Below are 17,531 nucleotides of genomic sequence, written 5' to 3'. Positions count from 1 at the left end.
CTCCGGCCAGCCCCGCCCCACCCCGCCCCAGAGGCGGCAGCCCGGCCCCGCCGGTGCCTGCGGGCGGCGCGTCGTTGGGGACCGGCTCCGGGGTGCGGGCGAGGTGCGGAGACGGAAATACGGGAAACCGGGGAAGCCGGAGCATTTCCGAACTGCGTGAGACCGCGTGGCGGCCAGCCTTCATTCAGACGCCGGCAACAGGCGGTGGAGGAGCTCTCCACCGCAAAATGTTCTCCAAGAACCTCCCCCAATTTCGCTGACCTTCTCTTAAAGGCCCATCACTGCCGCCGGTTCTGTTCATTTAGCAACCTGTTCATTTTCATGATTTCTGGCTAGCAGCCTTTACATTAGACCGGCAGGCCTCGCTAGTACTTTTGTTCCAGTCGTCTGCGTATTTGAGATGAAACTGTCCTGAGATGAGAGTCCCCTTTGGGTTTTATTATTGCACAAAATTTCTTTAAAGAGTGTAGGCCCATGTACACGTTTCACTACGGCAGACTTTCTGGTTTTGTTTTTAAGTAGAAAAACAACTCAGAAATTTTGTATTTTATTAATATGCAATTTATATAACAGGCTCAAATTTTATTAATTGAATTCTGCATCCATATGAATTTAGCCTTAATTTATAAAGCAACTTACTTTGGTAATCTTCCTTGAGGCATGTTATAAAGTACAACTTTTAAAGAAACATCACAAAAACATTGTCGATCATTTTTGTGACAGAGAAAGCTTCAAGTTTATGATCCACTCATTCTTGCTCACAGGCAGACACTACATAAATCCTTACCAGAACAAAACAAACCCAGGTAGGTTCACTGATACCCCCAGGTAAGCTTAGTTGGAATTCACCCAGAGAAACCTCTAATGGAGTCAGTGAATACTTTCATTCTCTACAGGAATCTCAAAAATGACTTTAACAATGCCATGTGGCTTTGGTGAGTCTGGAGAAAAATGAAACATTTAATTAAAGGCACTAGTTGTTCAAACAGTAATAATATACATACACTGTACATTTATGTAACAGTAAGAATATATATACATTTTTATATGTATAGCTTTTTCCCCAGAGAAAGGGCTCAAGAGACAAAACAGTAAAACACTTCAACTTTCCCTGACTCTTGAAAAAATACCTAATTTCAAGTCAGTTTACAAAGTTCTTATTTCAATGAGTCCATTGTATTGAGACAAAATTTTCAATAATGCATAAAAACTTATTATGAAAAAGGCAAAGCTTGTATCTGAGTTACAACTTCAGAGTCAGTACACTTGTATTGGGAAATACATGCCCCAGAACTTTTTATTAAAGAGCTAAAGTTTGTGTCTGGCTTATAATTTACCAAGCAAAATAAGTAACACACATACATAAAGAATGAAGCCATACATGGTTACTGAAAATACACAAATTATCTTCAACCAGATGGGTCACTTCGACCATGAAAGACTGCTAAGCTTAAGCCAGTCTTAGTTCAAGTATGCGTTTGATGTGTCACTAAATGCCCAGATGTTAATATAACCTTCTGGTTTTGAAAACTCAGAGGATGGTTCTTCCTTTTGACTGTTGGTATCCTACATAAGGAGGCAAGATAATCCCACCTCTAATAGCTACCTTAAGAAAAAAAAAAAAAACCATTTCTTTCATAAAGATACAACATGGCAGAAGACCCTTTCAGATAATCATCAATATGCAGATTCAAAAAGTTTGACTATTAAATTTGCATGCTGAATAAATGAAGACATTATAATATTTACAATACACAAACCTGGAAATGTTATGATATATGCCTGAAAATAGATCCTTTAAAATCAGTAGTGACAAAGGTTTCTTCTTACATTGTCTTCATTATCCTCTTGGACTTACCTCAGTTATGAAAGCAGCCTATTGGAAATATACTGATTCTGTGCTAAAAAAGCATCAAACTTCAAAACTTACTGTAGAAATGAGACCATACCACTCAGTTCAGGGTATGCCATTTTCTTTTTGTATCAGAAAAATTCAGTTCTACAATATATTTCACGGTTCACTGGAGAAATTCACAGCTTAAAACTATCTATAAGAGGTGAAAGGATGGATTCTTAAGGCCAGCAGAGACTAATTATCAAATAAATGTTACTGAAAGAAATGTTCGTATTAGAAATCTCAATAACGAAAAAACATACAAATGTTCTATAACAAAATCCTTCATCCTCTGGTTTTCTTCCAGGTATTTTCTTTCAGTTCCAAGTATCTCTGTGGTTTTAGTCCTTCAGATCACTAGCTTTCAACAGCCATGCCAGTCTTATTCTTATTTAGTAGATCAAATGATTTCTGAAGCATAATGAGTGAGCTCTTCAGCTGCAAACAAAATTTTCAAAATCAGATTGTTTAATTTTTCAAATCAGATTAGAAAATTTCTAATTTTTATGACCAGAATTTACAATGACACTTGATATAGTTTTGTTTATTCTGATGCCCAAATAAAATGTTAATTAACAAATACCTGATTCTTTCGGATATCTATCAGTATGATTGCTACAGAGTTCTTCCCATTTGCTGGAGACTGTACTTCTTCCTACTACTGCATATCTACCTCCCAAGAGGTCCATTAATCAAATTAAGCAAAGTGACAGACTTGTTTTCCTGAATGGTTTCTGAAGTTGCAGTGGTCTCCTCCCTATCCCCTAAACAACTCAAGTTTTGCTTCAGTGCCTTTGCATACCCTTATCCTCATGTTCTTCACCTATCTGAAACTTACTCATATACACTCTTCCTGTAGTTCTCCCCAAACATTCTGCCCCTAAACTCTCAAAGCATTTTCCTTACAACTTAACACTTTGACACTGAATTTTGTAACTTTTGTTGTTAACAATACACTTGGACACCTCATTTCTCTAAGAAAATCTCTGGGAGGTGATTAGATCATGAGGACTCTTATGAGTGGATTCGTGCTCTTATAAAAAAGAGCTTCAGGGAACTAACTAGGCCCCTTTTTTGTCCTTCGGTCCCTCCTGCCATGTGTGAACATGTAGACGGTGCCATATATGTGGACACCAAACCTGCCAGCACCTTAATCTTGGACTCCTCAGCTTCCAGAACTGTGAGCAATAAGTTTCTGTTCTTTATAAATGACCCAGTCTCTGGGATTTTGTTATAGCAGCATAAATGGACTAAGTAAGACAGGAGTCATTGGAATGTGTGGTTATTTAAAGTTAGGGGCATGAATAAGATCACCTAAACGGAGAATAATAGAGAAAGGAAGAGAATCTAACACAGGACCTGGAGCATTTGGGCCAGGAAGACGTCAGGCAGAGAAGATGTTTTTATTTTTATTTATTTAATTATTTATTTATTTATTTATTTATTTATTTATTTATTTATTTTTGAGACAGTCTCGCTCTGTTGCCTAGGCTGGAGTGCAGTGGTGCGATCTCAGCTCACTGCAACTTCCACCTCCCAGGTTCAAGCAATTCTCCTGCCTCAGCCTCACAAGTAGCTGGGACTACATGTGCACGCCACCACGCCCAGCTAATTTTTTGTATTTTAGTAGAGACAGGGTTTCACCGTGTTGCCCAGGCTGGTCTTGAACCGCTGAGCTCAGATTATCCACCCACCTTGGCCTCCCAAAGTGCTATGGATTACAAGTGTGAGCCACCACGCCCAGTAAAGGAGATGTTTTTAACTAGCAAAATGTAGTTTTACATTTTTCTAAGTGAAAGAAGCCAGTCTCTAAAGAGCACATATTGTATTATTCCATTTAGATAACATGCCCAGAATAGGCACACCCATAGTAATGGAAAGTAGATCAGTGAGTGCCAGGAGTCAAGGGGAGTGAAGGCTGGGAAGTAACGGCTAACGTGTACAGGTTTTCTTGTGAGTTTATGAAAATGCTCTGGAATTAGATAGTGATGATGGTTGCCCAACCTTGTGAAGAAAAAATTTTATTGTGTGTGAATTGTATCACAATAAGATTCTTTCAATGGCTTTAAAGAAAGCATAATTAGATACATTTCAAGAAAGAAATGTTTAGCTCTGTCAATGCTGACACTGTAGGATGAAGAATGAAAAAAGGTACATTCTTTTTATAAGCCAGATGTCACTGGGGACCTTAGCTCAAGCAATATTAGTTGAGGGAACCATGGAGGAAGAACACCAGGCCAGAGTGAGCTGAAGAGTTAAGAGTGGAATAAATATGTACATCCAACTTTGCTCCTTTAACCCCACTAATAAAGGTATTTTTTAAAGGCATAAAGCTATAAGGGCAAGGAGATCAGAAAAGGAGAAAACAGCAATGCAACTTTGAAAACTGCAAAGCAGATGGAAGACTTAGCAGACCTGGAAAAGCTGAATCCTAAAGTAACGGTAGGAAATGCTGAGAACCAACCAAATTAACCCCAAAGAATCCTCAAAAGGCTCAGGTGTTGATGACCAGGAATCTCTGGAAGTGAGAATAAAGAGGAAGGGCCAAAAGAAGGATCCTATGAAACTCTTGGCATCTGACCTTTCCTACTACCTAGGCAGAAGTCTGGAATTTTATTTTCTGTACAGGATAAAACAGAGGATCTCTGGCTGCCACGGCATTGTTAAGGATAGCAGTACATACCAGAAACAAGGGTAATACATGAAAATGTATATACTGAATCCTGACACCATCCTTTCTGCCTTTCCTTCCCCTATCCCTCTTCTGCTCAGCTCCTAAAATGCCACAGTCAGCCTTAAATCCACCAGGTGGGAGACTAGAGGAGTCTTCCCTGTAGAAACTGACTAGAAGGTCCTGATAATCAGGATTTCTCAGCCAAGAGGCCAGCCAGATCTACAGAGAAGTTGGGGGTACACCAGCCTAATCCATGTTAAGAGCTTGGGATCCACACAAGAAGATAACCGAGGGCTATCAAACACTAAAGAAATTCCCTAACCTTAAAGACAGAAATTAAAATTGGGGTGTTGGGGAGGGGATCTTGATGGAAAATGAGAATGCTAGAAGAAGATTTAAAAAAATGTAACTAACAATAATATCTTAAGAGAGATAAAGATATTGTAGTCATTAAAAAAACAATAATTGTAGCTGGGAACAGTGGCTCATGCCTGCAATCCCAACACTTTGGGAGGCCAAGGCAGACAGCTGTTGAGCCCAGGAGTTTGAGACCAGCTTAGGCAACACGGCAAAACCTTGTCTCTACAAAAACTGCAAAAATTAGCTGGGCATGGTGGCTCACACCTGTAGTCCTAGCTACGGGACGGTGAGGTGGGAGGTTTGCTTGAGCCCAGAAGGTTAAGGCTGCAGTGAGCCATGTTCATGCCACCGCACTCCAGCTGGGCGACAGAGTGAGACTGAGTGAGTCTCAAAAAAATGAAACCAGAAAAGATGGCCGGGTGCAGTGGCTCCTGCCTGTAATCTTAACATTTTGGGAGGCTGAGGTCGGCAGATCACCTGAGGTCGGGAGTTGGAGACCAGCCTGGCCAACATGGTGAAACCCCATCTCTACTAAAAATACAAAAATTAGCCAGGCACAGTAGAACACATCTGAAATCCCAGCTACTCAGGAGGCTGAGACAGGAGAATCGCTTGAACCTGGGAGGTAGAAGTTGCAGCAAGCTGAGATTGTGCCACTATACTCCAGACTGGGTGACAGAGCGAGATTCCCCCGCCACCCAAAAAAAAAAAAAAAAAAAAAAAAAAAAAAGAGATTGCAACACTACAAAGAAAAGAAATCATTCAGAAAAATAATCTTTGAAATTGAAAATTTATTAGCAAAAACCGAAAAACTCAATAGAATAATGTGAAGATAAAGTTGATAAAATATCCCAGAAGTAGAACAAAAAGACTAAGAGATGGGAAAAAAAGGTAAGAATATTACACAACCCATCCAATAGAAGGCTGACATCTCAATAACAGGAGTTGTAGAAGGTCAGGAAAGAGAAAATGAATGAGGGAAGGAGATCATCAACTATATGACTCAAGAAAACTTCCAGAACTATAGGCCTAAGTTTCCAGATGAAAGAATCAAGAGTGATAAAAAGCCTCAGAATTCTCAGACAACAATGAAGCAATGCCTTCAAAGTTCTAGCCAAACCATTTGTAAGCAACAGAAAAGGTAGAATGAGAAATTTTCAGTTAGGTGAACTCTTAAAATATTTACCTCCAAATTCTCTTTCTCAGGAAGCTACTGTTGGATGTGCTCCATTAAAAGGAGGAAGTAAACTAAGAAAGGATAACACAGGATGTAGGAAACAGAAGACACAGACAATAGGAACCCAGGATGATAGCTGTGCGCCAGGCATAGAGGGCCAGTGGACCTGACTGGAGCCATCAGAAGGCCTCATCAATGGAGTGCCTATGTGAATAAAGATTCTGAGAGGAGATTTATAAGCAGAAAATTGGGGGATTAAATGCCTGTAAATACTAGTAAAAATAATGGGCAATAGTGGTAAAACTACTAGTAAGATAATTATGGCACATTTTATACAGTTGAATCTTATGCAGCTGTTAAGGGGGAGTGATTTATATATTGAGATGGAAGTATCTCCAAGATACACGGTTAACAGATAAAAGTAAAATAATGGACAGTGTATATAATAGCTGCCATTCCTATAAAAAGAGCTTAATATTAGGCATCGAGTTTTATTCAGAAGGATCAATAAAAATGAAGTAGATGTATACATGCTGATATGGAAACATCTTCAGAATATATTACTAATTGAAAAAAGAGGATATACAACAGTGTATATTATATACTCCTATTTCTAACTAAATAAATAAACAAAAGTGGTTACATAATAAACATAATACCCTTGCTTAATAGGGACTGGTAGGGGTAGCTGCCTCTAGCAGGGGGATTTCTTCAATGATAGTAGGGTAAATATTCTCTCATAAGCGGAAGAGCAACTGATTCATACTGGGACGAAGGTACGAAGCATAGAGTTGCCTACCTGTTCAAGCATCACTATGGAGTCTCGGAGCACTCCCTTTAAACGATGGGCCTGATCTTTATTCGTTTGAGTATTTTCTGCTCTTGACACCATTTCAGAGGCTAAACTGAAAGAAAAATATCGTCTTCAAAATCGAGTTTCTGATCTTTTTTCCATTTTCAGAAATCATCAGCGCCCCATAGACTTGCAAACAAAACACAAAATTAAACAAACAAAAAACAGGCTGTTTATGGCTACAGGAAAGTTAACAGACCATAAGCTCTGAAACTGAAATTAAATTTTCTGCAACTAAAGAATTATTGAAATAATGTGGTGAATACAGTTCAGGGGGAAAAAGACTTACTTTAAAGATTTCTCTTCTTGGAGATGGAGACGGTAAAAGGACTGAGCAGCATGTTCTATCTTTGACAGCTTCAGAAACAGTGTCACATTCAACAAAACTAATAACAACACACTAAGCAGAGCAAATTATATCCGGTTAATCCACATTTTTCCAGACCTAAGCATTGCTAATGCAGAATATACATGCAAAAGCTTTAAAAATGCATATTGTCTAGACAGTTTTCCGTTTGTCATTATTATTTAAATCAATTATCCCTATTTTATTATATGAAATAATTACTGTTAAGTATTAAGTGGAGATTGAGGGAAAAGATGGAAGGAAATTCGAGTGACAATACAAGTCCTCGAATAATCCTAAGTCACAGGTTTGGGCTGTCTTTGACATCTCCCCGCTCTGCTAGGAATCCTAGTCAGTGTTGATGTGAGACCACCAGCTTAGAAATCTACCAGATCAGCTTTTAGGATCTATTTTGGGTGCCTTTGGCTTAGACAATTATACACCCATAATTCTGCCTTTCAAAAAAGGAAATGAAGATCAATATGTAGCTGATCTCAGGTACAGCATGATGTACCTCTAATTCCCAGTGGAAGCCAGCAAAAAAATAAAATTGCCATTCAGCAAAAATTATTCTAGTTCATCTTGGACAAAGGAAGTATCCAGTCCCAAATATACATTAATGGTGTCAGATATAAAATGTTACATGCCAAACGAACTTAATGTAACGGTCTTCATAGCAGCCTTTTTTTTTTTCTTTTTTTTTTTTTTTGAGACAGAGTCTCACTCTGTCACCCAGGCTGTAGTGCAGTGGCACAATCTTGGCTCACTGCAACCTCTGCCTCCCAGGTTCAAGCAATTCTCTGCCTCAGCCTCCTGAATAGCTGGGATTACAGACACCCACCACCACACCCAACTAATTTTTGTATTTTTAGTAGAGACGGGATTTCACCATCTTGGCCAAGCTGGTCTTGAACTCCTGACCTCATAATCCACCCGCCTCAGCCTCTCAAAATGCTGGGATTATAAGTGTGAGCCACGGCACCCAGCCTTCACAGCAGCCTTTCGAGTGAATGGTTACATACCTTATAAATATACATGCAAATATATAGGTGGCATCATATCTCTCTACTTTTTCTTTTCTTTTTTTTTTTTTAGAGAAAGAAAGAAAAAGAAAGAGGAAGAAAGAAAGAGAGAAAGAAAGAAAAAAAGAATGAAAGAGAAAGAAAGAGGAAAAGAAAGAGGGAGAGAGAACGGGAATCTTGCTCTATTGCCCAGGCTAGAATGCAGTCTAAAAATGGGTATTAAAAACCTCTTTTATGCCAGTAATGGTGCTTAACAATGGAGACAGGAAGGAATAAGGGAGGAAAATAACAAACACGCAGCCAACCAATATTTCATTTAAACCTATAAAATGCTATGCAATTGCTGAGGAGTGATTTACTTCCAATTATGTGGTCAATTTTAGAATAGGTGTCATGTGATACTGAGAAGAATGTATGTTTTATGGATTTGGGGTGAAGAGTTCTGTAAATGTTTATTAAGTTTACTTGTTCCAGGTCTGAATTCAAGTCCTGGATATCCTTGTTAATTTTATATCTCATTGATCTGTCTAATATTGATGATGTGCTGTTAAAGTCTCCCAGTATTATTGTGTGGGAGTCTAAGTCTCTTTGTAAGTCATTAAGAACTTGCCTTATGTATCTGGGTGCTCCTGTATTGGGTGCATATATATTTAGGATCGTTAGCTCTTCTTGTTGCATTGATCCTTTTACCAGTATGTAATGTCCTTCTGTGTCTCTTTTGGTCTTTGTTGCTTTAAAGTCTATTTTATCAGAGACGAGAATTGCAACTCCTTTTTTTTTTCTCTCTCTCCATTTGGTTGGTAAATCTTCCTCTATCCCTTTGTTTTAAGACTGTGTGTATCCTTGCATGTGAGATGGGTCTGGATGCAGCATACCGATGGGTTTTGGCTTTTTATCCAATTTGCCTGTCTGTGTCTTTTGATTGGGGCATTTAGTCCATTTAAATTTAGGATTAATATTGATATATGTGAGTTGAATACTGCCATTTAATGCTAGCTGGCTGTTTTGCCCATTAATTGATGTAGGTTCTTCATTATAGTGATGCTCTTTACCTTTTGGTATGTTTTTGGAATGGCTGGTACTGGTTGTTCCTTTCTATGTGTAGTGCTTCTTTCAGAAGCTCTTGTAAAGCAGGCCTAGTGGTAATGAAATCTCTGAGTACTTGCTTGTTCACAAAAAATTTTATTTTTCCTTCACTTATGAAGCTTAGTTTGGCTGGATATGAAATTCTGGGTTGAAAGTTCTTTTCTTTAAGGATGTTAAATATTGGCCCCCACTCTCTTCTGGCTTGTAGGGTTTCTGCTGAGAGATCTGCTGTGAGTCTGATAGGCTTCCCTTTGTGGGTAACCTGACCTTTCTCTCTGGCTGCCCTTAGTATTTTCTCCTTCATTTCAACCCTGGTGAATCTAACGATTATGTGCCTTGGGGTTGCTCTTCTTGAGGAATATCTTTGTGGTGTTCTCTGTATTTCCTGGAGTTGAGTATTGTCCTGTCTTGGTAGGTTGGGAAAGTTTTCCTGGATAATGTCCTGAAGAATATTTTCCAGCTTGGATTCATTCTCTTCGTCACATTCAGGTACACCTATCAAACGTAGATTAGGTCTTTTCACATAGTCCCATATTTCTTGGAGACTTTGCTCATTTCTTTTTACCCTTTTTTCTCTGATCTTGTCTTCTCATTTTATTTCATTGAGTTGGTCTTCAACCTCTGATATCCTTTCTTCTGCTTGATCAATTAGACCATTAAAACTTGTGCATACTTCACGAAGTTCTCATAGTGTTTTTCAGCTCCATTAATTCACTTATATTCTTCTCTAAATTGTCTATTCTCGTTAGCATTTCGTCAAACCTTTTTTCAAGGTTGTTAGGTTCTTTGCATTGGGTTAGAACCAGTTCTTTTAGCTCACAGAAGTTTCTTATTATCCACCTTCTGAAGCCAGATTCTGTCAGTTCATCACACTTACTCTCCATCAGGCCTTGTTCCCTTGCTGATGAGGAGCTGCGATCCCCTGTAGGAGGAGAGGCATTCTGATTTTGGGTGTTTTCAGCCTTTTTGCACTGGTTTCTTCACATCTTTGTGGATTTATCCACCTGTCGTCTTTGTAATTGCTGACTTTCAGATTGGGTCTCTGAGTGAACCTCCAGCTTGCTGGTGATGAAGTTTTTTCTGTTTCTTAGTTTTCCCTCAGTGGACACCCCTCCCCGACAGAGCTGGACCTTCCCGGGTTCAGCTGTGCTTGCTGTGAAACTCTCAATCCTCAGCGTTTCCAATTGCTATTTTTTTTGTGGGGGTGGGACCAGCTGAACCTGATCACCTGGCTCTCTGTCTCAGTGCCTTTTTTTTTTAATTTAACAGTCGATTCTCTCCCAGGTGTTCCAGTCACCTGTTGAAAGGACGCTGGAATCTGTGGAATTTCCCTTGTGGCGACCCACTGCGCCGGCTGAAACAGCGGCGTTGAGATTCGTGGCGCTTTTTTGCCCGGGAATCTCCCAGTCTGGCTCCCCGTCTCAGTCCCCTTTTCAATTAGCTGAATGGGTGACTCCGCCCTCCCGGAGCTCCAAACACCCACTAAAAGGGTGCCCAGTCCCGTATACTCCACACTGAGAACTGCCGTGCTGAAGCGCCAGCAAAACAGCCGCGCTGGCCAAAAGAGTCGCGCAGGCGATCCGTGGGGCTCCTCTGCTGGGAACCTCCCGGTCCGTGGGTGACAAAAATTCGTCTGGGAGCGTGGCATCCACTCACTCTCTGCGCCTTCACTGGGAGCTGCAATCCTGAGCTGCTGCTAATCGGCCATCTTGGATCTCTCTCCCCCTCTCTACTTTTTCTATTAAAATATTAATTTGCCCTTATTCACTTTTACCCATCAAGATTTTTTTTTAAGAAAAAGATAGTAGCAAGAAAATCCAATCTTTGAAATTATTATGGCATTGAAATAGTATAGAGATTAATATTCCAACTTTTGAGTAAACATTTTCTATGAAGTAATGCAAAAGAACACTGATAATATTTGCTATTAAGAACTGTCATAGAAAACTGATTTAAGCAGAGCATATAAAATCTTCCATAAAACCCAAAGGAACAACAAACATCTTCTATGTTCTAAAATCTATAATTAGGGAAAAAAAAAAAAGCTAATATTGAAGCTCCAATCCAAAAAATTATCACCTAGAATATATCACTAAGTCACAACCAATTCAATTAAATCTAACACAGTGCCTCAAGATACATATAGAGCCATGTAAATATTAATATTCTAAATATGACTGGCTGAGTGGATTCAGACATTGTCCCAGTATTTTTCACCATGTAATGCTTATATCACTTGCATCAGAATAACCTTGGGTATATGTTTTAAAATACTGATTCCTGATGCCTACTCAAGAACTACTGAATCAATCTCTCAGACAAGGGTCAAGAAATCTGCATTTTAGCAAGCACCCTAAGCAATTCTCAGGTACAGCAGAGTTATGTAAGAACCATATGTCTAATCACATAGAGTAAAATAGTGTTAATTGTTCCCCAGCATGTATATATAAATATTTCCTTTAAATTTATGAAACTGTCCATAAAAACCTATGACTGGGGCCGGGCGCGGTGGCTCATGCCTGTAATCCCAGCACTTTGGGAGGCCGAGGCAGGTGGATCACAAGGTCAAGAGATCGAGACTATCCTGGTCAACATAGTGAAACCCCATCTCTACTTAAAATACAAAAAATTAGCTGGGCATGGTGGTGCGTGCCTGTAATCCCAGCTACTCAGGAGGCTGAGGCAGGAGAATTGCCTGAACCCAAGAGGTGGAGGTTGCGGTGAGCCGAGATCGCGCCATTGCACTCCAGCCTGGGTAACAAGAGCAAAACTACATCTCCAAAAAAAAAAAAAAACCTATTACTGTAGAAATTAATGAGATTAACAATTAAAAACATTTGTTGAATGAGTACTTCGTATTTTCTCAAATTTAACTGTTCTTCTGAAAAATCATACATAAAGCTGTAATTCTGAAACCTATAAAATTGCTACTTTTGTAGGCCAGCATTAGTCAAATAATGGCAATTTCTATACAATAATGTACAAATACATTCAAATTTTTTGGAAACTAAAGATAAATGCAGACACAAGCAAAATAAGCATTCACAACAAATACTTACAAAATACTCATCACCACAATAATAGTGATGTTATAGTTTTCCATTTCCTCTTTCTTTCCTGTAGTTCATAAGAAAAAGGCTGCATTAGAATGAGAATTGTGATTACAATGGACAAAAATTTAATACTCATTTGAAAAGAACTGAAAAAGAAATTTTAAAAGTTATTTGTAAAGATAAGGTGATTTGGGGTAAATTTCCTGCACCCCTTTTTTAAATTTCTGACATCCTGAGTAATATGAAACAAATCTACAAAGAGAAAACTTATGGCAGTCCTTAAAATTTGTCCTATATTGCAAATCACTTTACTCTGCAATTAAATAAGCAATTCAATGTAACATGCTTGATAGCTAAGTAACTAATATCAATAAGCAAATATCTCTGCAAATAATATTTAACTGGGCTTACTTAAAATGCTTCCCTCCTTAAAAACAAAACATTGTATCCTATTGTTACCCAAACTTTTAAATTTCAAAATTAAAGAGCCATTAATCTTAAATAGTAGATAAACATATTCTCACTAAGATACAAGCCTCAACAGAAGATCTGATAATGTAAAAGGATGAGAAGTTATGAGAGGTCTATACCTCTGAAAGGAAAGGAGTAACAGTTATTAAATGGAAGATGTGTTCAAAATTGAGAATGGAGATAATAAAAGTCAAATCTTATCTTGCAGTTTTCCTGGGCTGGCCCTGACAGTATATAAGGATTAAGAGAGCAGTACACTGAAACATAGAAATAGAATGTTTATAAATGCTAGGCAGCAAATAAATGAGCAAAGTGGTTCTGAAGTTGGCAGAGTGGTGATTGTGGTGGGAGCTGTGGCAAGCTGGGGCTTGAGCCCAGGAGCTCGAGGTTACAGTGAGCCATGATTGTGCTACTTAACAACATGGGCAACAGCAAGACCCTATCTTAAAAAAAAAAAAAATTTTAAAAAACATTTAATGTCCAATTTTTAAAATGCTACATGGGCCAAATAAAATATATCAGTTATATGCTTGCCATTTTGCAACTGCTCCTTTATACTGAGATATTAGTTATCTTGAAGGAACACAGAGTTTGAGAAACATTATCGATATAAGAGGAAAGAAAAGGAGACCTCCTGACATATCTTACAAACAAGAGGCACATTCTGCTTCATATAACAATTACCTGTAATATCGTCTTTGGCACCTAAGCCCACATCTCCAGAGGAATGCTGAGAAGAAAGTTTAGGAACCGTTTCTGCTGTTCGGTTGAATGCTCGCCTTCTCCTTCGTAGGCCAGTAAGTTTCCCAGGGTCTTCAATGGCCTGATTTAATATAGATTCTTCAATTAACAAATCTGATTCTAAGAAAAAAAAAAGAATATTTAAATACTGGGGAAAGCTCCTCAACTATAAAATACAAGGTTTTTTGGTGGCTATTTTTGTTCATTTGTTTAAGCCTTGATAATTTTCTTTAACAAATTCCTTAGGTTCTTACGGCCTAGATTCAAATTTAACACTTAATGAAAAGCTTTAGAGAGCACAATGACCCCATAAAGAGGTTTCATTATTCCAGGAAGAATGTGTATTAATAAATGATAGGATCATCAGAGCAAATTTGCCATGTGCTATGTTATTAGTGCATATTAATGTAATGACTTCAGTTATGGAAACAACAGGCTGCCCACTTACACTAGATCATTAGAAAGATTTCCAAAACCGGTTATGGTACTTGTCAACCTCACAGGAAGGAGTAGCATATGCTAGTTCTAATTTTCAGTGAGGGTTTGCAAGAAAGGAAACACTAGCAAAGAAAATCTGCAAACAACCTAAAAACCTCATTTTTGTCATTTGTTTCAACTTTTTCCTCTGCCAGATTTTTTATATTAGAAACTTATTCAGTGGCCAATCTAATATTTGAGTCATTTTCTCTGCTCTTGATGAATAATTTAATAATGAAATAGACAAGGAAGAAAGTCAAGGAAAATTATCACCAAACTAGATGATAAGCCTTAAATTACCTTGAGTTGACTGACCACCAGCTTTTCTTCAACTAAACTTAAATTATGCTCATGTATGTGTGCGTGTGTATATATTTATCGATGTATACGTTAAGAAATATCCAAACAGAACCACTATATCGTTTTCCCCAGTCAGCCTCTAGTACCCACCTCCACCAAATCCATACATGTATGTATCACTATTGCCAAGTTGGCCTGCATAAGCCCAGAAAAGCTACATCTGATAAGGGAGGTGGCCCCAAGAACTCCCTAGAGCTTAGACAGCACAGGTGTATATCTATGATCAGGTTATACAGTCGGCCTCCTTAGTTCCTTACAGAGGCAAAGGGATGTGACAGCTCTGTGGGATCTTGATAAAAGTCAACCTCTCTGTGTTTCATTTTCCTCTTTTAGTAAAATGAAAAATAATAATAGTACCTACATGCCAGAGTTGTTCTGAGTATGAAATGAGTTACTATTTGTAAAGCACATAGAACTTTATTATATATGTTTGACATATAATAAGCACTATATATGGCCTGGCGTGGTGGCTCATGCCTGTAATCCCAGCACTTTGGGAGGCCGAGGAGGGCAGATCACCTGAGGTCAAGAGTTCGAGACCAGCCTGGCCAATATGGTGAAACCCTGTCTCCACTAAAAATTAAAAATTAGCTGGGTGTGGTGGTGCACGCCTGTAGTTCCAGCTACTCGGGAGGTTGAGGCAGGAGAATCGCTTGAACCTGGGAGGGGGAGGTTGCAGTGAGCAGAGATCGCACCACTGCACTCCAGCCTGGATGACAAAGGGAGGCTCTGTCTCAAACAAATAAATAAATAAATAAGCATTACATAAGTGTTTGTTTGACCAATGAAAATTAAGAGTTTTGAAATTCCTTAAGTGGCAGAGCAAGTGGAACAGTGGGAACCACTTTAGCAGGAGTCATCCCAGCATCACTGACCAGTTTCCTGTTATGAATCCAAATTAAAAGTCAACCTATTTTGTTAATAAATGCCATCTTCACAAAAATAGATAAATAAAAAAATTTTCAAACCAAGCTGTTTGAAATAGTCTTCCAAAGAACTCCAGGAATTCTTCTCAATTAAAGATTTGACAAGGCCCCATGGCTGTTTTCTGTATTTCAAGTCTGTGGAAACTCTAACAGAATAAGAAGGAAAGAATATTTATTTAAAGAGCAGACTTTAGTTATATTCGTGTTATAATTAAATGTAAGATTGTATTCAGTGGAAAGTCAAAAGGATTCAAAGTCATTAATATTATAAAACAAAATGTGTTCATTGATAACTTTTATATAAAAAATTAACGTGTGCTGCTAATAATTTCATCATATTTTCCTCCTAAGTACTTGCCATTTTACTTATTTCCTTTCTCAAGCCCTGAATTTTCCTTATCTAAATAGCAATAAGGGCTCAAAATAAATACTAAATTTTCTAAATTCCTCGTATAAAAAATCTCTAGTGGTCATACACTAGGTGAAAGCAACTACATTAACCCCACTTGGTCACATACATGATGCCCCATCACTCTCTGTAATGCACCAACATTTCTCATTTCCTGCTGCAGCAGAGCCAATTACTGCTCACTGTGCACTCCCCCGAAACTCCCAACCCCTTTGCCGTTAAACAAGGTCACAAGACTGCTTCTGGTCAATGGATTGTGAACACAATTCTGCAGCTTTCTCTTCCTGTGGCAACTGAATGACACATATTCCGGATCATGTAGCTCTGGATATCAAAGCCTTCATCAAGCGGGGGCCTTAGCTGAGAAGCCCCACTTCTCTGCTCACCACTGTTGGAAATGTAATTTGAGCAAGAAATAAAATTGTTGTATAAAGCTACTACTAAGAATTCAGGATGAATAAATGACCAGGACATAATCTGGGCTATCCTAACATACTCATTTATAGCAGCTCACCTGAGCCTGCATTTCTGTTTTGAAGATCGGATGATACAGTATCTGTTCACGGTATAGAAGTAATCGTGGTAGGGGACATCATGTGTCAGTACTTCTGAATCTACCAAATAAAATTGTGCTTCCCGACTTTCTTTATACAGTGTCTGCCAAAAGAAGATTAAAAACTGTTTGTATGTGTATGGTTAATATATGAATCTTCTTGCCAATTTAGAACATGTATACTAGGATTCCTTCTCAAAAATTACAAAAGACATGAGAAATCTATATACAAAGCTAGAAAAGCCTACATGCTGACTCTGTTGTCTATAAATTGAGAAAAAGAGGGCCGGGTATGGCGGCTCCTGTCTGTAATCCCAGCGCTTTGGGTGGCCGAAGTGGGAGAATCGCTTGAGGTCAGGAATTCAAGACCAGCCTGGCCAATATAAAAACACCCAGCTTCTACCAAAAAATAAATAAATAAATTAATTAATTAATTAATAAAAAATCAGGCCAGACACAGTGGCTCACACCTGTAATCCTAGCACTTTGGGAAGCCGATTTGGGTGGATCACTTGTAGCCAGAAGTTAAAGAACAGCCTGGCCAACATGGCAAAACTCCATCTCTACTAATAATACAAAAATTAGTTGGGTGTGGTGGCGCATGCCTGTAATCCCAGCTAAGGGGGAGGCTAAGGCAGGAGAATCACTTGAACCCAGGAGACCGAGATTTCAGTGAGCCGAGATGGCCCCACTGTGCTCCAACCTGGGAGACACAGCAAGACTCTGTCTCAAAACAAAAGAAAATTAGCTGGGCTTGATGGCACATGCCTTCAGTCCCAGCTATTTGAGAGAATGAAGTGGGAAGATCACTTTAGCCCAGGAGTTTGAGGCTGTAGTGAACTGTGGTTGCACCGCTGCACTCCAGCCTGAGCAACAGAGTGAGACCGTGTCTCTTAAAGAGAGGCAGACAGGGACTTACAGAATCTGTATTTGCTGCCTCTCTGTTGTTTATTTCATTGTCAAATTAATTTTTTCTTTTAGGCATGAGGACAAACCATATAATCGCTTATGTGTATTATAAGTCTATAGAGTTTTCTGTGTTCCTGTTAGCTGAACAATTCAAAAATCAACTGAATGAAGTAAGGACCCCACCTCAAAATTAATCAAAGCTCAACAAAACCACCTTCAC

At 38.8% G+C, this 17,531-nt stretch overlaps 1 protein-coding gene across 4 annotated transcripts in view; it reads right to left on the bottom strand.

Annotated features, from left to right (window-relative positions):
* Window positions 1-556: 556 nt before the first annotated feature.
* The window catches only part of GRAMD1C (GRAM domain containing 1C), a 105,431-nt gene continuing 88,456 nt past the window's right edge, over window positions 557-17,531 (bottom strand). For all 4 annotated transcript variants that reach the window (XM_064374625.1, XM_012463993.2, XM_064374624.1 and 1 more), the window contains 7 exons: window positions 16,364-16,506; window positions 15,483-15,586; window positions 13,621-13,797; window positions 12,472-12,529; window positions 7,248-7,358; window positions 6,905-7,010; window positions 557-2,332 (listed from right to left, as the gene is read on the bottom strand). In XM_064374625.1, the coding sequence (XP_064230695.1) occupies window positions 2,252-2,332; window positions 6,905-7,010; window positions 7,248-7,358; window positions 12,472-12,529; window positions 13,621-13,797; window positions 15,483-15,586; window positions 16,364-16,506 (780 nt within the window). In that variant the 3' untranslated portion in view covers window positions 557-2,251. The remainder of the gene's footprint in view (window positions 2,333-6,904; window positions 7,011-7,247; window positions 7,359-12,471; window positions 12,530-13,620; window positions 13,798-15,482; window positions 15,587-16,363; window positions 16,507-17,531) is intronic.

Source organism: Aotus nancymaae, unplaced genomic scaffold (assembly GCF_030222135.1).
Source record: "Aotus nancymaae isolate 86718 unplaced genomic scaffold, 86718_ANA_hifiasm-v0.15.2.pri h1tg000011l, whole genome shotgun sequence".
Lineage (NCBI taxonomy): Eukaryota > Metazoa > Chordata > Mammalia > Primates > Aotidae > Aotus > Aotus nancymaae.
The sequence above is the reverse complement of the archived record's forward strand: the minus strand, read 5'-3'. Positions and strand labels throughout refer to the sequence as shown.